Here is a 20,431-nt window from a genome sequence, read left to right as displayed (position 1 = left end):
AAAAATCAAGGGACCCCAGCTGCACGGACTATCCTTGTACTGGTCGTACAGCCTGGGAAACTTGACAGCACAGATATGTATATATTGGGTTCTGGAATATGTATATATATTTCCAGATCACAAGCAGTGTATACTTACCAGCCACGCTGCTTGTTCCACAAGCAGCATGGTATGTATACAGGTTTATACCTATATGTTGTCAGTTTCCCTTTATCTTTACAAACCCCTGTCTACACAGAGATGTGCGGCCCATAAAGATAAAATTTAGAGCTGGTTCAAAACAGATCGCTGTCACTATTACAACGGCTAATTATCAGATGCAGGAGCATTTCTAGTGACGCTCCTGGCCGATGATTTGACCATGTAAAAAGCCCTTTAAACAAACATAATTAAGTCCCAGTGTCCATGCAACTGTTCACCAGGTAAAAATCAAGAAGATACATAGAAAATTAGAGGTCATCCAGCCCTATAACAATGTTGGCCCATCCTTGAGCACCCCCACCGATCAGCTGTTTTGAAGGTGCTGCAGCCCTCATGCAAACAAATGACATTCTTCTAAGGGTCTGTTTACACATACAGATATCTGACAGTTTTTTGAAGCCAAAGCCAGGAACAGACTATAAACAGAGAACAGGTCATAAAGGAAAGACTGAGATTTCTCCTATTTTAAAATTCATTCCTGGCTTTAACTTCAAAAATCTGTCAGATATCTGTGTGTAAAAGGACCCTGAGTTCACCAATGCTTGTACCTGCATCACTATATTTCCAGTAGCGACAATGCAATGACTGCATGTCACATGCTCTGGTTCAGTCGGTGTATAAATACAACCCAGAGGGACTGCTAAGTGACCCCAGAACTATAATTAAAGAAACTGTTTCACTTACAGGACCATGCCGTGTGGAAAGACATTAAAGAGGACCTGTCAGCAGCTTTTTGCTGACTAAAGTAAAGGCAGTGTACAATACGACTTCTTACCCTGAATCAGGAGATATAACTCTTATTTCAATCCGTCACTCCAGTGCAGAGAAATTTTATGCAAACTAGGAGACAAAGCTCACAGGGGTGTGTGCAAAAGCCCAGCATTGTCCAGTGATGCTGTTTACATGTGTTAGGAGAGAAGGGACTGAATGTTGCTGGGCTTTGTCAGGCCTAGGGAATACTCTGTGGCTTTTATCTCCTATTTTCTAAAGCTTATATCTCAGCACTGGAGAGATGGATTGAAATAAGAGTTATATCTCCATATTCAGCGTAAGAAGTCTTATTGTACACTGCCTTTACTTTAGTCACCAAAAAGATGCTGAAAGCTCTGATTTACAACTTTTATATAGTAATGGAGGTGCCAGCGAAGTGCAGTAGGTTTATTACCGTGCAGATCCTCTGGCATTATTCTTAATTACAGACTAAAAAAATCCAATAAATAATAAATGTTCTGCTGCACAGTGCTCAGTCTGTGTTCAATTTCATGGGTCGTGCAGCTGTCCCTCGTGCTTGCCAGATAGACAAGCTGCGAATAAAAATGTTCATTGTTCACTCATTGACAGGTGGAAGCAACATTTCAAAGAAAAAACAAAACATACATGTTCATACTGGTAACAGTATATGATTTTATACATGTGTAATATACCCTGTAAATAACATGAATTTGGTTTTTACGCTATGTGGTGGCCTGTGTGTTTGACTCAAATAGGGAAATTAGATGCAAATGAAATAAGTATAAGTACCGTATTTTCCTGCATATAAGACGACTCCCAACTTTTCCAGTTAAAATATAGGGTTTGGGATATACTCGCCGTACAAGACTACCCCTCTTCCAATGCACACCAAATAAAAATAAAAAAACAGACAGCAGCGAGATCTGAGAGGCAGAGAAGGAGGTACAGTAATTCTGGTAGGATATAAGGGCGGCCAGACGGGTGATAGAGGTGTGTTTTTTCTGGGCACATCGCCCTCTACCATATCTCCTTTTTCCATACCCCGGATGCCTGAAGCTTGCTCTGCTCTTCATGCGGTCACGCATACTGCAGGGATGCGGACATTTTTGAGCTCCCTCCACCATATGTGTCAACCACAGATTCTCCAGGCCGGTTCCAAAGTTTTTCAGCATCCGCCCTATAAGATGACACCCGGCGTGTAAGATGACCCCTGACCTTTCAGATTTTCCTTGGTTAAAAAGTAATCTTATATGCAGGAAAATAATGTAAGTTTTGTTAGGCTTTATTCACACCTTCCGCAAAGTTGCAATCTGTTCAACTAAAAAAATAGGTCATGTCCTAGCGCTGAGTGTGATTAATTCTCTATAGAAGTCTATGGCATCCATGTTTTTCACAGATTCCACAGATGTTCAGATAGGCACAAAATACCCTCTTTATATGTGAATATAGATGATGTAATTGAGTTTTACTTACATACGACTTCTCTCAAAATAAAACGTTTATCGATTGAGCTGCCTTATCAATAAACTACCAATACCAAAAAATGTTACTTTGCTGAAATCAGTAACTATCAATAGTACAAGCGATTTTAAGAAACTCTGTAATAGGTTTTATTAGGCAAAAGAGTTTCCTTCTGTACTCAAAAAGCCATTTTGCTACCTCACCCCTCACTTCAGAAAAAGCAAAAAAATGTTTTTGGGCCATTATGGTCTATGGAGGGGGAGGGGCCGAGGGGGTGAGTGAGCACAGAGAGGAGAAAAGGCAGCACTGCACAACACATCATCCTGCAATCTTCCCTCATCAATTTCCCAGATTGACCTTTATGACCTGTGAATCCAGCATTTTATGTACCCAGACAGTCTCCAAACTGCTGGGCTGCTTTTCTCCTCTTCCTGCTCACCCATCCCTCCTTGGCCCCTCCCCCCTTCATAGGTTATAATGGACTCAGCAAACCCATCTTCACTTTGCTCCTCTGTAATGTGCACGACTTTGACTAATAATGCACAGATAAGAAGGGGGTGGGGGGCTGGAAAACAGCTTTTTGAGTACAGAAAGAGGCTTTTTTGCCTAATAAAACCTATTACAGAGTTTCGCTTGTACTACTGATTTCTGAAAATTTTTTTAAAGGACCATTACACTTTAAGGCTACTGATTACATGAAACTAGAATCAAAGATCCAGTGCATCAACTATGAAAACTAGACATGATGGGGCATTGCAGTTTTGCAGCAGCTGGAGGGCCGAAGCTTCCCCATCCCAAGTTTAGGCTATGTTCACACTATGTAAGACAACAGCCATTGTTTGACATGGCTGTGTCAAACAACGGCTGCTGTCCTACATGTTCGTCTGGATGAACATTATCATTTTATTTTAAATGGAAAGCGGGTACATTTGGGCGTGCCCGCAACCCACTTCAACCATTGACCACAGTGTAAAGTACGGCCTATTTTCTCTGGCCGCTGTTCACAGTCAATTATTTTCTGCGGCCGCAGAGAACAACGGCCAAAGTGTATACAGTGGGTATACATTACAGTTGTTGTCCCAAGTCAGCAGTGTTAATAAACAACGGCCGTTGTTTTACATACTCTGTGTGAACTTGGCCATATACTAATCTACGGATTATACTTTAAAGGGGTAGTTCACCCCCAAATTTTTTCTTTCAAATCAACTTTTGCCAGAAAGTGCCAGAGAATAGTAATTTACTTCTCAAGTCTTCCAGTACTTATGAGCTGCTGTATGTCCTGCAGGAAGTGATGTATTCTTTCCAGTCTGGAAAGCAGGGGAAGTTTTCTATGAGTATTTGCTGCTGCTCTGGACAGTTCCTGACACGGACAGAGGTGGCAGCAGAGAGCACTGTGTCAGACTGGAAAGAATACACCACTTCCTGTAGGACATACAGACGCTGATTAGTACTGGAACACTTGAGATTTTTAATAGAAGTAAATTACAAATCTCTGGCACCTGGTGATTTGAAAGAAAAAAAATATTGATGAACAACCCCTTTAATAACAAGTAGGGGACAGATATAAAAGAACATGCTGTACTGCAGTACTTCAAACCATGGCTAAATAAAGTAGGACAATGCAAACACAAATACCAAAAAACTGATTTTATTCTATATCCATATTTCCATATTTGACAACTAAAATATTAGAACACGTCCACATCTAATCATCAAAGTTTATGACTACAGGGTCATGGCCGGTCTTTTTCAAGAAGGTGACGAATTCTTCAGGTGTGATCCCCATGGTGGCAGCGTTGGTCATGGGATGGAAGTACACCTTCTCATGGCCTCCTTCCAAAAACTTAGAATCCAGAACAAACTTTACCTCTCCTTTGACATCACAGAAGAGGGAGAGGGGGGTGGCACAACCCTGACCCACCTTCAGCTTTTCAATCATTGCCGCTTCATCTGCAAACCGGAGATTTCCGCTGCCAACGTTCAGCTTCTTTGCGAGATCGTTGAGGTTTACTTGGCGGTCATGGAGCACGGTCACCAGCCACAGCCCTTTCTTCTTCTTGTCTTTCAAGAACAGATTTTTACTATGTGCCCCTTTTAGATGCTGGACGTGTGGCATCATTTCCTCCACTGTAAAGACCTGTAAAAACAGATAAATGTAAGACATATCTTCAATTTTTTTTTACCCTTTTTTTTTTTTTAAATAATAATAAACTCCATTTTGTTAGTAGAATTGCATCAGACTGATACATACTTGCCAATTCGGACTCCTAAAATAGAACCAGGAGAAGTGCTCGACTAAGCGCTTCACTTCCCAGCTCACTCTCACTTTTTTTTCTGTCTCATTGCAGCAGACGGTCTCTTTTGAGACCCCCCAAACCGCTTGTACTTTCAGATAGCTGCTTTTAATCCAAGATCTGCCCTGGGGTCTGTTCAGCAGGTGATGCAGTTATTGTCCTAAAAAACAACTTTTAAACTTGCAGCCCCGTGCCCAACAGCTATGGCCTAGATTGTGTATGCATTAGGCTGGCACAACCTCTCTGTCCCTCCTCCCCGCCCTCTTCATCATTAGGAATGCCCCAGGCAGATTGTCTCCTATTCATCAGCTGTGTGAAGACGGCACATGGGCCAGATGGTTAAGGCACCTGTGCAATGTTCAGACAGGAGAAAATGTTCTAAGGGCATTCCTAATAATAAAAAGGGTGGTGCAAAGTTAGGGCACAGATACTCCAAGACACGGACGTAAGTTTAAAAGTTGTTTTTGGGACAATAACTGCATCATCTGCCGAACAAACCCCAGGAAAGATCTTGGATTAAAAGCAGCTATCTGAAGGTACAAGCGGTTTGGTGGGGGTCAGATTGTGGGTACAGAGTCACTTTAAGGGTGCGTTCACACCTACAGGATCCGCAGCAGATTTGATGGTGCAGATTTGATGCTGTGTTCAGTTATTTAAATGAAATCTGCTGCGGATCTGCCGCAGAAAATCAGCTTCAGATCCGGTAAGTGTGAACGCATCCTACGGGTAGCTTCACACGTATCATATCGCAGCTGATTTTCCGCTGCGGATTCGCAGCAGATTTGACTAAATAAATGGACACAGCATTAAAGCCGCTGCAGATCTGCAGCAGATTTTACAGTGCGGATTTAATGCTGTGTCCATTCATTTAGTCAAATCTGCTGCCATACTGTACGTGTGAAGCTACCCTAAAGATCTGAGTTGTGTAAACAGAAGTCGCTTAGAAATCTGTATAACTTACTGACCCCAGTTGATTTTGAAGCTGCATTGGACCAAACAACATAAATAATATTTACATTGTCCTCATTACCACGACTGATGTAAAAATGTAAGTGAACCCTGCCAATCAACATGTTAAAAAAAAGCATCTTGACCATAAAAAAAGGCTCTTTGCACAGCTTCAGAATAACCAGTAGAGGGCGCTATACGAATGGAGTCAGTTACAAGGCGGAAACCCTGCAATAAGGAGATTCAGCGCCATCTGGTGGCCACACGTATAATACAACGTGGCACAATGGGGAGAAGAGCCGGCACCCTGCACGTGTAATAGACAGAGCAGCAGCGCTCCTTGTTTTCCCGCCTCACCCGCTTTATATAAGGTGACCCGACCCCGCCCGGACTTTACCTCAGGGTGCTCCACACACTCCGGCTGGATACCCAGCTCATGGAGATATTGCTGCAGTTCTTCCCTCAGAGAAGACGTCATGCTGTTACTCTGCTGCCCCCTGCTGTTCACCCCTGGGTATAGTCACCAATATAATTTTTTTTAAAACAAAACTTTATTATACAATTGAATTACTTGACAAAAAGCTGTAGCAGTATTATAGGAGAACCTTGTATATATTTACTATATATGTTGCTACTATATACAGCTACAAGCTCTATCCCCTCAGCATCTAGAGTCCGTGAAGATCTAGGCCAGGGATAGGTCGTCCAGCTGTTGCAAAACTACAATTCCTGTCCAGGCATGATGGGAGTTGTAGTTTTGCAACAGCTGCAGGAGGGTGAAGACGTAAACTGAAGACGTAAAACCGCTCCCAGCTATTTTCTCTTTTCCCCCTGTAATGACGTCACCCGCAATCTATTCCTGTCTATTTGCATAGTAGCTGTTGATTGGTAGTACACTAGAAAATGGGCGTGGTCGAACAAACAGCGAGTTCTTCTGGGTTACCGTATATCTTCATCACTTCCGGTATGCACCGTAATCATCTGTGACTGAGCGACACAGTGCGGCGCTGTACCGGAATACACGGTACAGCCGCAAGGTACGTAGCGGCTCACCTGTTCGGCTGTCAGGGTTACCGGAACACATGTGGGATGAGACTAGACGGGGGCCTGTCACTGAGGAGATTACTAGCTCTAGCCTTAATATGATTATAATAAAAGGCTGCATTAGACGTGGTCACGTGTCTGCTGAGTTTTCGCCTGTCTGTGGCAAAGTCACGTGACCGTAGTAAGAATTAATTTTTTTTTTTTTTTGCATAAATTATAATTTTGTTAGCACTGTGATATAGGAGAGTGAGTGTATATAGCGCTGGTGTGTATATATCTGTATTATACCGGAGACCACAACTGCGGGTAATGAATGAGCAGTGAGGCCGTGGCGGCATGTACAGGCCGGACACCTGATTTGCATATCCCCGCCCCCTAGTTACATATTACTAAGGGCCATGGTGTCAGGTAGTTCTCCTTAGCTGACCTGTTGTACTATGTCTCCTCCTGCCTCCACACACAGTATATACAGCCTCCACACACAGTATATACAGCCTCCGCACACACAGTATATGCAGCCTCCACACACAGTATATACAGCCTCCGCACACAGTATATACAGCCTCCACACACACAGTATATACAGCCTCCACACACACACAGTATATACAGCCTCCACACACACAGTATATACAGCCTCCACACACACAGTATATACAGCCTCCACACACACAGTATATACAGCCTCCACACACACACAGTATATACAGCCTCCACACACACACAGTATATACAGCCTCCACACACACAGTATATACAGCCTCCACACACACACAGTATATACAGCCTCCACACACACAGTATATACAGCCTCCACTCACAGTATATACAGCCTCCGCACACACAGTATATACAGCCTCCGCACACACAGTATATACAGACTCCACACACAGTATATACAGCCTCCACTCACGTAGTATATACAGCCTCCACACACACACACACACACAGTATATACAGCCTCCACACACACAGTATATACAGCTTCCACTCACGTAGTATATACAGCCTCCACACACACACACACACACACACACACACACACACACACACTATATACAGCCTCCACACACGTAGTATATACAGCCTCCACACACACACACACACACACACACACACACACACACACTATATACAGCCTCCACACACGTAGTATATACAGCCTCCACACACACATGCAGTATATACAGCCTCCACACACGCAGTATATACAGCCTCCACACACGCAGTATATACAGCCTCCACACACACAGTATATACAGCCTCCACTCACGTAGTATATACAGCCTCCACTCACGTAGTATATACAGCCTCCACACACACACACAGTATATACAGCCTCCACACACACACAGTATATACAGCCTCCACACACACGCAGTATATACAGCCTCCACACACGCAGTATATACAGCCTCCACACACGCAGTATATACAGCCTCCACACACGCAGTATATACAGCCTCCACACACGCAGTATATACAGCCTCCACACACGCAGTATATACAGCCTCCGCACACACACAGTATATACAGCCTCCGCACACAGTATATACAGCCTCCACACACAGAATATACAGCCTCCACACACAGTATATACAGCCTCCACACACACACACAGTATATACAGCCTCCACTCACGTAGTATATATAGCCTCCACTCACGTAGTATATACAGCCTCCACTCACGTAGTATATACAGCCTCCACACACCGAGTATATACAGCCTCCGCACACGCAGTATATACAGCCTCCGCACACGCAGTATATACAGCCTCCGCGCACACTGTATATACAGCCTCCGCGCACACTGTATATACAGCCTCCGCGCACACTGTATATACAGCCTCCGCGCACACTGTATATACAGCCTCCGCGCACACTGTATATACAGCCTCCGCGCACACTGTATATACAGCCTCCGCGCACACTGTATATACAGCCTCCGCGCACACTGTATATACAGCCTCCGCGCACACTGTATATACAGCCTCCGCGCACACTGTATATACAGCCTCCGCGCACACTGTATATACAGCCTCCGCGCACACTGTATATACAGCCTCCGCGCACACTGTATATACAGCCTCCGCGCACACTGTATATACAGCCTCCGCGCACACTGTATATACAGCCTCCGCGCACACTGTATATACAGCCTCCGCGCACACTGTATATACAGCCTCCGCGCACACTGTATATACAGCTTCCACACACTGTATAGTACATGCAGCCTCCACACACCGTATATTTAGCCTCCACACACCGTATATGCGTGCGGTGCATGCAGCCTCCTCACGGCATACATACAGCCTCCACACGCAGTACATACAGCCTCCACACACCGTATGTGCACGCAGTACATACAGCCTCCGCACGCAGTATATTTAGCCTCCACACACCGTATATGCGTGCGGTGCATGCGGCCTCCGTGCGCAGTACATGCAGCCTCCACACACCGTATATGCGCGCGGTGCATGCAGCCTCTGCGCGCCGTACATGTGCGCAGCATATATAGCCTCCGCACACCATATATGCATGGAGTACGTGCAGCGCCTCCACACGCCGTACACACAGCCTCCGCACAATATTCAGTCCTCCACACAGTATATAGCCGACTACTCACCATATCATGTCTCCTCACACACTGTTTACTGCCTCCACACACAGTATATACTGCTGCCACATAATATACAGTCCCCCACATACAGTAAAAAGGCCATCACACAATAAATAGTGCCTCCCCATACACTGTATGTTCCCCACACATACCGTAAAATGCCTCCACACAATATACTGTCTCCACACACCATATATACTGTCTCCACACACCGTATACTGCCTTCACATACCTTGTATAATGCCCCCCCACAAAATATAGTGTTTCCACACACATTATATATTGCCTCTACACACCATATGTCTGCCCACACACCGTATACTGCCTCCACACAATATATACTGTCCCCACACAATATATAATGCCTCCACACTACTTCCACACAATACATACTGCCTCCACACACAATATATGCTGCGTTCACACACTTCATATACTGCTCATGCACACTGTATAATGCCACCACACACAGTATATTGCCCCCCACTGCCACCGTACTGCCTCTACAAAATCTATACTGTTCCTACACACTACATAATTCCTTCACACACATTATACTGCCCCCACACACCTTATATTGCCTCCACACACACTGTATACTGCCTAAACACAATATATAACGCCTCCATACACCGTATACTGCCTCCACAAAATATGTACTGTCCCTATACAATGTATACTGCCTCCACAAACTGTATACTGCCCCTATACACAGTGAAATGCCTCCACAGACAATATATACTGTTTCAACACACTGTATAGTGCCCACACACATATAAGGGCTGTGGAGTCGTAAACCGCAGCTCAGACTCCTGAATTTTATCAGGACCGACTCCTGTATAAATGGCCAGCCGGACACCAGGGGACTTATTTGTGCAACTAGTGTCAAGTATATCTGGCTCAGAAGCTTCCGTGTAATGCCAGATCCCTGTGATATAGAGGGCTCAGCCTTACTGATATACAGGGGTTAGCCATGGTGATATAGAGGGGGGTAAGCCATGGTGATATAGAGGGGTCAGCCATGGTGATATAGAGGGGGTCAGCCATGGTGATATAGAGGGGGTCAGCCATGGTGATATAGAGGGGGTCAGCCATGGTGATATAGAGGGGGTCAGCTATTGTGATATAGAGGGGGTCAGCCATGGTGATATAGAAGGGGTCAGCCATGGTGATATAGAGGCCAGATACAGGCCCTGATTTATCAGATCTCTTTCAGCCTCCGTGCTCCTGAATCATCGCAGCCCCACAGGAACTACCTGCTCAGTTAGGCAGTGACTGCAGCTGTATGCTGCCTCACTCACTGATTATCTGAGAGGGCATTTCTGGGGGGCCATGACATCACAGGATTGGGAGCATGTTGCACTGTGGAGGCAAGGGGATGGGTTAATAGGACTTCTTTATTATGAACCCCCTCTCCCCCCTGGATTTTTCACTACCCCTTTAACCCCTAGTCGACTAAGGACGTACCGGTATGCCCTGGAAGTCTGTCCCCAGACGACTCTGGGCGTATCACAGGAGGTAGGGGCTGGCTGCAGTGAGCAGCCCGGCCCTCACCGTTAATGACAGGCTGCAGCGATCGCTCTGCAGCGTGTCATTAACCCCCTAAATGGTGCAATCCCCTGTCCCTTACCGATCGGGACCCCCACAGTGTGACTGCAGGGGTCCCGATCAATTTAACGGACCGCCGGAGGTCTCTCACCTTCCTCCGTGCGGTCCGATCGGCGCTCTGTTGATTATGTCTGTCACAGGCAGGCTTAATCAGCAGAGCGCCTATCATACTGATCTATGTCACACAGCCTGATGCAGCCATAGCGCGTACACACACACACACTGCCTGCTGTAGCCATAGCACACACACAGCCTGCTGCAGCCATAGCATACATACACAAACACATACACATACAGCCTGCTGCAGCCATAGCACACACACATACACAGCCTGCTGCAGCTATAGCACACAGAAGAAAAACACACAATCTTCTCCCAGAGAGAAACACCACACTGAGGACAGAGGTTACTGCTAAACTACTTATGGCTTGTCCTCCTCCTCTATATTACACAGGATATCTTCATATTACACTGCTGCTCATTTACAATCATCCAGCATCCAGGAAGAGAACAGCACAGATCTCCCTCCCCACACAATTTACAATTTTAGGCTGGGTTCACACTACGTATATTTCAGTCAGTATTGTGGTCCTCATAGCAACCAAAACCAGGAGTGGATTAAAAACACAGAAAGGCTCTGTCCACACAATGTTGAAATTGAGTGGATGGTCGCCATTTAATGGCAAATATTTGCTGTTATTTTAAAACAACGGCCGTTATATTGAAATAATGGCAGTTATTTACCGTTATATGGCGGCCATCCACTAAATTTCAACATTGTGTGAACAGAGCCTTTCTGTGTTTTCAATCCACTCCTGGTTTTGGTTGCAATATGAGGACCACAATACTGACTGAAATATACGTAGTGTGAACCCAGCCTTAATAGAGACCAGATTACTGATATATGGAGGAAACTAAATGTATGTGACAAAGGGTTTTTCTGGTTGTTAAAAATAAATAAAGGGCTTAGATTGATAGAACATAAACTACATTAATGAGGAGCATTTATAGAATCCACATGAAAACTCAATTATAAAATTTTAAAAGATGTTTTTTAAAGCTGGAGTCAGAACATTTTTTTGGTACGACTCCAGCCAACACTAGCTCCGACTCCACAGCCCTGCATATTATACTGCCCCACACACTGTACACTGCCTCCGCACACTATATAATGATTCCACACACAACGTATAGAGCCTCCACACAATATACAATGTCTCCGAGTCCACACACAATGTATATTGCCCACAGACAATATGCAATGCCTCCACACACACTGTACACTGTCTTCACACACACTGTATAATGCCTCTACAAAATATATACTGTCCCCTCACTATATACTGCCTCCACACATATTTACACTTGATGGGTAGACATACATAGTCTCTGCCATGGTTGCTCTGGATCACAAAACAGCAGCATTTTTTTATCTGATGAGTTGACTGGTCCAATGCCATACACCATTTCAGCCTATAAAATGCTGGGTTTGATGAATCCAATATTATGCATCTGGCATTCCCCTAGATCACTGGACATATGTGAACAAGCCCTTAGCTATGTGTCCTGTGTAGGATGGTGAATTTTTAGATTTAGTTAGCTAAGGATGCTGCACACTGTCCCTACAGAATCTCATTCTCGTCTTTTTGATCTCTATTTCAGCCAGGTCTACTATGATGGAAAGCACGGCTGTTTTGCTGGAGTCCAAATCTTTGCCTGTCCACCTTATGAATGAAATGCATCAACTTCGTCTCCACGGCCACTTGTGTGATGTGACTGTAATAATAGAACATCAGGGGCCCAGAGTAGAGTTCACTGCCCACAGATCTGTCCTCGCTGCCTCCAGCAAGTACTTTAAGGAGGTATTTATGAATGAGTCTGATACGGGAGGTACTGTTGTGTTGAATGAAATAACTCCTACAGACTTCTCCTCATTCCTGGAGTTTGTTTACACAGCTAGGGTAGAGGTGTATGAAGACCAAGTGCAAAGGATGATAGATATTGCAGACAAACTGAAATGCATTGACCTTACAGAAACTTGCATGCAACATAAAAAGCAGCTGGAGGACTCTGTATGGTTGGACTTGCAAAATATTGTTGAGTCTCAGGACACTGAAGAAGATATACAAGAACTGGCAAATTCTGTCCAGGAGATGGACAAGAATGAGGTTCCAGTAACCAGTAATTGCACCAACCTCCCAATTGCAGCAGAAGGAAATAATGAAATTGAGTTGTGTCCGGAGTCAACCACAGTCGATGAAAATTATGTTGAAAAATCAAAAGATCCCTCAAAGCTTCCAAACACCAAAGCTAAAAGATCAAGCGGCCGCCTTGCTGGCAAAAAAGCTCTTGTTGAAATTCCTAAAAAAAAGTATACCCGTCATCTCCGGGAGCAGCAGAGCTGCGAAGAAGTCAGCTCCTTGTTAAACGGCCTAGGAAATGAAGGCAGCTCGTGTAATGAAGAACCTATGGATGAACAGACTGACTGTAGTATCAAAGCAGAAGATGATGAAGACAGTCCGTGCGAACTGGAGGAGAGTGATAAAAAATCTAACGAAGAAAGCAACAAAACTGCGGGAGGTTTTATGTGCCCCATTTGTGGGGAGAACTTTGAAGAAGAAAAAACTTACTTGAAACACTCCAAGCAGAATCATGGTGGATCTGAAGAGGTTTATCTGTGTGAGATTTGCAGCCAGACTTTCGCAAATCGCTGCAATCTGAAAAGTCACCAACGTCACGTGCACAGCAATGACCGGCAATTCCCCTGTGAGCTTTGTGGGAAAAAGTTTAAAAGGAAAAAAGACATCAAGAGGCACATCTTACAAGTCCATGAAGGTGGCGGAGAAAGACACTTCTGCCAATTGTGTGGGAAGGGTTTGAGCTCCAAGACTGCATTGAGGCTCCATGAAAGAACCCATACTGGGGACAAGCCCTTTGAATGCAGCCAGTGTGATGCCAAGTTTTCCCAGACATCTGCGCTTAAAACTCATATGAGGTGAGAAGTTTGGAGGTTTGAGAACGTCACCCTCTATTCTCTTTAAGGGTACGTTCACACTTACTGGATCCGCAGCTGAATTTCTGCTGCGGATCCGCAGCAGATTTCATTTAATTAACTGAACACAGCATCAAATCTGCACCATCAAATCTGCTGCAGATCTGCTGTGGATCCTGTAGGTGTGAACGCACCCTCACACGGTCTCTGTCTTAAGCCCCATTCACATTATTTTCAGGGCATGCATTGGTCTGTATATTGGCAAATTGTCAATATGGGATGCCGAGGTACATACAGGCCAGACATGTTGCTGATGGGCCATGGACTTCAGTGGGCTGATTTTAGTTCTGACTCTATTCCGAACTCTATTTCCTAAATGTATATGTGGCCTGTGTGGAACCCGTAAGCATGGTTGACCATGTTTTTGAGTTCTGCACAGGAAGCCTATATGTTCCAGAAATGGAGTGCACAATGGAGAGTCACAATTACTCTAAATTCTGTTCAGTCCATTGAACTGTATGTGCTTGTTTGCAGCACATTGGGCATTATGTTGTTGTCCCTTTTTTAACATTTTGCCACTGTACCGCTTCATAGAAGTCCTGAAATATAATGCGATGCGAATGGGACTTCCATGTCATTTTACTATCTTCTAGATATCTGACCATGGCGATTCCCAGGTACAGAGTGCAAGTAAAGTGAATAAGAGATATTAGAACAGTGGCCCACATAGTTATTTCTGTATATCCAGTCCACTTTTCAGGTGGTGTCTCATAATGATAACCCCTGTGCATGTGGCCTGCTTAAAGCATTTGGTTTTCATGGTGGTGGAGTTGTGCTGTTTTTGTGGTGTTAGATAGTTGTTTAATAAAAAGCTGACCGTATAATGTTTTTTCATACTGTCCATGCATTACATAAAGAGCCTGTATTAGGGTGGCCTTCATGTCACTGTAGGGTGGGTGGATGGGGGTTGGTTAGAAGTAGCTGACTGCTAGGGATTAGAATAGTTGGTTTTTAGGTAAAATGGGAGTGTTTGCATGATACAACCCCTTGAATGGAGAGGTGCCATTTATATGGTTCACGTCTCCCCTAGTAAAAGGGACTGGTAATTGTTACTTTGTAGAATTGATTGGGATCAGTGGTTGGACTCCCACTGATCTAGTGTTCCCTTGTGTAGTTCTGGTCGGATTATTACCAAGCTATGCAATAGACTCAGTAAATGACCAGTGATTAATAAGATTGGTACTTGTTTACATAGCAGCTACCAAAATGCCAAGGAGTCTGGAAGTAATAGGGTATGGAACCCGAAGCCTTGGCTCCATACGTGGTGTAATTGTGTCCTTGGGCTCCATGGCAGTGACATACATCGGATCAGCAGGTCCTGTGGATAGGCTTTTATTTTATATGTGATCGCATCCCATTGCCCTGTTCATTTTCAGTGGGTAGGGATGCAGAGAGAGGTACTCATCCAGCTAACACAAAAGTTTCCACTCTTTCAGAAAGACGAACTCCAGCACCATTGTCTTCTTGGGATATTAAAGGGGTAGTGCGGCGCTAAGAAATTATTCACAAAATAATACACATTACAAAGTTATACAACTTTGTAATGTATGTTATGTATGTGAATCACCCCCTTCCCCGTGTTCCCCCACCCCATAACTGTGCTCAGCCAATCGCGGCTGAGCAGCTGATGACGCGGCAGAGGGGGGACGGCTGCAGCGATTCGGCCGGCCTCCCGAAGATTACGTCGTTGACAGAAGATCGGGGACGAGGGTAGACACGCGTCAGGTATGTATGGTACACTACACTTCCGGGTCCATGTGCGGGGGTGGGGGAACACGGGGAAGGGGGCGATTCACATACATAAAATACATTACAAAGTTGTATAACTTTGTAATGTGTGTTATTTTGTGAATAATTTCTTAGCGCCGCACTACCCCTTTAAACTACTATATTTCATTACGATAAAAACCATAACAATGTACACAGAGTTAAACACCTACAGTTTTAGCAAATCCCTACAGTGTAACATATATCCATATTGAAGATTGATTGTGTTATTTTGCCCCACAGAATCCACACAGGAGAGAAACCCTTTGTCTGTGAAGAGTGCGGAGCCAAGTTTACACAGAATCACATGCTCATTTATCATAAAAGGTGTCACACAGGTAAGTAACAGCAACAGGTAACATATATATGTATAGGAACAACACATTCTCCAAAGCTTTTTTTCAAAGTAAGAAACCACACGCAATCAGCAGAGTTGTGAATGCAGCTCTGGAACGTAATACAAGCAGTAACATTAACGTAATGCAATGCAAGATTACAGTAAATGGTAAAACTTGTACTATGGCAGGGAATATAGGAACAGATGAGTGTCTACTGTACATGGCACTGAGCATGTCTACACTATGGATGTCCCAAAGACATTAAATGGAGTGACGGTTGATCATACATGCTGCTGCTTAATTCACTCGGGGCCATTGACCTCCATTCTTGGGAGGTTGTACCCCCATGATTAGCTAGTTATATCCTCTCCTTTGAAAAATCCCACATTGTAATGTTCTGGCTCCATGTGAGCTTACTGCATGTTGTGGTACGATTAAATTACATGTTTTGGGGACAAACCTTTCTTCCCTACAGATGTAGCTCCAGGAACAGAATGTATGTCTATGCAGGGGATTTGGAACTTTGTATAGGAAAAACAAAGCTACACCTCCCTATAGATATAGTAAGAAATGAATGGGCAAATAGTTCTGGATCTATTGAAATGCAAGTGACATTTTTGGGTGGACATCCATGCCAAAGGAGCTGCATCTCCTACCAAAATGTGTATGTGATAGAGGGAGACAGACCCAAATCTGATTGTGTATACGGCTGTATATACTAATTTTTGTATGTTTTCACCCCCTCTGTTATTGGCACAGGAGAGCGGCCTTTCATGTGTGAGACCTGCGGGAAAAGTTTTGCCTCCAAGGAATATCTGAAGCATCATAATCGTATACATACCGGAGCCAAGCCATTCAGATGTGATATCTGCTTCAGGACATTCGCTCAGAGGAATTCTCTCTACCAGCATAATAAAGTTCACACTGGTAACACAAATATATTGTCTGTCTGGCAGAAACCTATAGATGGCAATTGTCTCTACTAAGGCTGCATTCCCACATTCCGTGATCCTGACGGATCACGGACGTGGAATGCATGTACCGGAGTCCCCCCGTGCCCGGACAGCATCTGTAATTAGATGCTGGGAGCGGGGGAGACTGTATTCATAAGGGCCGCGCTGTAATGAATCAGCCGTGCGGTGCTGTTACTACAGCGCGGCGCTTATGAATACAGTCTACCCCGTTCCCAGCATCTAATTACAGATGCTGTCCGGGCGCGGGGGGACTCCGGTACATGCAGCCTAACACTTACCGTATGTCTAAGGCCCCTTTTACATCACATATATGGATACACAATTGGGCCGGGTTCACACTTCTTAAGACATCGGCCATTCTGTGACCTGGCCGTGTCACAGAAAGGCTGGTGTCAGTGAAGTTCGTCCTGGACGGTACTGCAATGAATAGCCGCAAAAAACTGGCATGTCTGTCTATATGTATACACTCTGGAAGTGATTCTGTCGTATTTTGAATTAATCACGGCTGTGTGTTGCAATTTGCAACAGTGGCCGTGATTAATTCAAAATATATGTTGTGTGAACATAGCCTTGAGGTGTCGACCAAACCTCTTCCAACCTCAAAATTCATATGATTGTTTAGCACTGCTGAATATTTATGTGTTCCCTTTGGGGAGAGAAGGAGTAAGCTACAGCTATACAGTCCTGGTATCTGCTTAGCCATCCAAGAACAAAGGGTCGGATGTTAAAAATTCATTATGCCTGACCCATCTTTCCACCAACATCATCTGACGGTGGAGAGTCAAGAGGCGACCATATACCTTATCTGGCCGAACTTACCAAAGGCTGCGAGTTTGGCTCCCTTCACTGGGCACCTTTAGACCCATACTGATCTGATATTAATGGCCTATCCTAAGGATAATTTAAAGGGGTTATCCAGCGCTACAAAAACATGGCCACTTACTTCCAGAAACAGCCCCACACTTGTCTTTAGCTTGGGCGGGGTTTTGCTGCTCAGTTCCATTGAAGTGAATGGAGCTTAATTGCAAAACGCACCTGACCTGGAGACAAGAGTTGTGTTGTCTCTGAAAGAAAGTGACCATGTTTTTTTAGCGCTGGATAACCCCTTTAATATAAAAGCCTTAGAATTTAAAGGGAACCAATCAGCCCAATTGGGCTGATTTGGTTCCCTGCAGCACTGTATAAAGCTCCTGTGCAGCTTGCAGCACGTACCAGCCACAGCTGCAGCAGCAGCTTTATATGATAGAAATTTATGTTTGATCCTCCGGCGTGCAGCAGGTAATCATCTGGGCGGCTCACCATCCGTGTCTAGTCACTACTCTCTCCCTGCCAGCGCCTTCGGCCGGGATGAGGTTTATACTGTGCTCCAGAGAACCAAATCATCCCAATTGGGCTGATTGGTTCCCTTTTAGGGGCACTTGGAACAGATAACTATTTTCTCTATCTTATAGTTTTAGCTAATGCAGTATTATGTGTCCTTTTTTCTCTCAGGAGAACGTCCATATTGTTGTAACCAATGTGGAAAGCAGTTCACTCAGCTGAACGCTCTACAGCGGCACAACCGAATCCACACAGGAGAGAAGCCATTCATGTGCATTGCATGTCAGCGCACCTTCACCGACAAATCCACCCTCCGCAGACACACCTCAGTAAGATCATTGTTGTTTTTCTATCTAGCCGCCTGAACCACTAAAACAATTTAATGAGGTCTTACATAGTAGGAGCAGATAAGAAGTGATAGCAGCCTTATTGAGGTTGTCAAGATTTCTTTTTTTTTTTTTTTTTCCAAATAATTCAGAAGTTAAAAAAAACAACATAGGAACAAGGAAAGCTTTAATCTTTGTTAGGGTTTACCCATAGGTTTGTTTAAGGAGGAAGTGTGCACTGTTTTAATGGAAAAAAAAACAACCTGTCAAAGGGGCATTAGTTGGGGTTTGGGTGCTCGGACCTCAACCAATCGCAACAACGAGTGGGGAGAAATGTACGCTAAGCACATTCCCTTCACAGCTCTGTGCACATGACTAAGATGGACTCTAAATATCTAGTATTTCTTAAAGTGAATCTGTACCCTTGGAGACACTCTTAAACCTCCTGTACTGCCTGTTTGATTATCACATTGGGACATGTACAGACCCGGGGACTGTCTGTATCCTGGAGCCAGTATTTAGTGTAAAATCAACTTTATGGTTACGTAGCGAGGCAAAGTGTCAATGAGGTGAGGCCTAGAGCATTTATGCCCTAGGCTTTTCAGCACGCCGAAGATGAAGATCCAGCCCATGGTTATGCTGGAAAAGAAGAAAGGCAGGGAGAGAGTCACTGAAGGACACTGATGCTCTACGTCCCCCTTATTGACACCTCGCCACGCTTCAAAGACACCTTTAGACACCTCGCCGTGTTTAAAGTGTACCTATCATTAAAAAAAAAACAAAAAAACTTCTGACTTGTCATAGCAGCTTGTGTATCGTTGCGGGTCCTGGTGCTGAGACCCCCACCGATTGCTAGAATGAAGGGGCCGACACGCTCGACAGCATGTGCTCTGCCATAATCTGCTAATACGAATCTCCCTGAGTCTTTACAGCTTTTGCTCACATATTTGTTACAGATACATGATAAAAATACACCTTGGAAATCCTTTCTGGTTGTTCTGGATCCAAAAGCAGAAGACGGGCAGAAATCAGACATCGCTGAAGATGATGGGGAAGAGTCACCGAAACCTGCAGAAAAGCTGACTTACTCAGAAAACGGTCACTACCAGAACTTGACCGTGGTGCCAGGTACTGTGGATTTACTGCAAGAAAGCAACACTACCTCTATTCTTGGCTGCAAGACGGACTGCGCCATAATACCTCAAGAAGTGTACATAGCCACGACACTTAGCCACCTGACTGTCCTCCATACACAGACTGAATCCATTCAGGCAATGGTCAACTTGGAGTAGGGGACATGGCTAGGACAATTATACTTCCAGTACCTCGGTTTGTAAGAAACTATGAATTTTTTGGCGTATCAAGGGAATGGTCAATTATTTTTGTATGCTGACTATTTTAGTTGTTGTTAGTTCATTTTCCTAACAATAAATTTCCATTCCAACCAGTGACGTGCGTGTTCCTTGTCTAGTTGATGCTGGGCCAAGGAGGCCATGAAGAACGTTTTCTGTATTTTGTGTTGTATTAATGCAGGAAACAAAGGGAATTGAATCCACATTAAGACATTCTAAATTTGAAACCCAAAGTGACGACCGTCTGCAATACATTAATCTGCGTAATAAGATAGGATGCAGCCATCTGCTGTGCTCCCTCTAGTGGCGGCTGCAGGGCGGTAGCATGTTTTGTGTTATTTCTGAGTAGGCTATTCGGGGCCCTGTAACAAAGCTCTGACCAGGATAAAGATAC

The 20,431-nt window shown here is 44.4% G+C and overlaps 2 protein-coding genes across 4 annotated transcripts; one reads left to right on the top strand and one right to left on the bottom strand.

The window, feature by feature from the left end:
* Positions 1-4,051: 4,051 nt before the first annotated feature.
* On the bottom strand, positions 4,052-6,371 carry LOC138774291 (prolyl-tRNA synthetase associated domain-containing protein 1-like). The gene is made up of 3 exons (XM_069955023.1): positions 6,257-6,371; positions 6,034-6,185; positions 4,052-4,531 (listed from the first exon to the last, which is right to left on the bottom strand). Exons 2-3 carry the CDS (start codon positions 6,112-6,114, stop codon positions 4,100-4,102), a joined length of 513 nt encoding a protein of 170 aa, XP_069811124.1. The 5' UTR covers positions 6,115-6,185; positions 6,257-6,371; the 3' UTR covers positions 4,052-4,099.
* GZF1 (GDNF inducible zinc finger protein 1) lies at positions 5,985-20,156 on the top strand. Of its 3 annotated transcripts, none has more exons than XM_069955022.1 (6): positions 5,985-6,007; positions 12,571-13,903; positions 15,971-16,065; positions 16,825-16,992; positions 18,531-18,688; positions 19,642-20,156. In XM_069955022.1, the coding sequence occupies exons 2-6, from the start codon at positions 12,582-12,584 to the stop codon at positions 19,975-19,977; spliced, it is 2,079 nt and encodes a 692-aa protein (XP_069811123.1). In that variant the 5' UTR covers positions 5,985-6,007; positions 12,571-12,581; the 3' UTR covers positions 19,978-20,156. The 3 variants fall into 3 exon arrangements, with proteins under 3 accessions (XP_069811123.1, XP_069811121.1, XP_069811122.1); XM_069955020.1 differs by lacking the exon at positions 5,985-6,007 and adding an exon at positions 6,421-6,673; XM_069955021.1 differs by lacking the exon at positions 5,985-6,007 and adding an exon at positions 6,730-6,861.
* Positions 20,157-20,431: the final 275 nt, after the last annotated feature.

This window comes from Dendropsophus ebraccatus, chromosome 15 (assembly GCF_027789765.1).
Source record: "Dendropsophus ebraccatus isolate aDenEbr1 chromosome 15, aDenEbr1.pat, whole genome shotgun sequence".
Taxonomy (NCBI): domain Eukaryota; kingdom Metazoa; phylum Chordata; class Amphibia; order Anura; family Hylidae; genus Dendropsophus; species Dendropsophus ebraccatus.
Note: the sequence above shows the minus strand (reverse complement) of the source record. Positions and strands in the feature narration are given on the sequence as shown.

What these genes read in the sequence shown, in the direction of transcription:
- LOC138774291 (XM_069955023.1), bottom strand. Translation starts at nt 6,114, where the DNA reads ATGACGTCTTCTCTGAGGGAAGAACTGCAGCAATATCTCCATGAGCTG. An exon ending in AGTGTGTGGAGCACCCTGAG is followed by an intron (nt 4,532 to 6,033) that starts GTAAAGTCCGGG and finishes CTGTTTTTACAG; the next exon opens with GTCTTTACAGTGGAGGAAAT.
- GZF1 (XM_069955022.1), top strand. Translation starts at nt 12,582, where the DNA reads ATGATGGAAAGCACGGCTGTTTTGCTGGAGTCCAAATCTTTGCCTGTC. An exon ending in GCGCTTAAAACTCATATGAG is followed by an intron (nt 13,904 to 15,970) that starts GTGAGAAGTTTG and finishes TTTGCCCCACAG; the next exon opens with AATCCACACAGGAGAGAAAC. An exon ending in GCATAATAAAGTTCACACTG is followed by an intron (nt 16,993 to 18,530) that starts GTAACACAAATA and finishes TTTTTCTCTCAG; the next exon opens with GAGAACGTCCATATTGTTGT.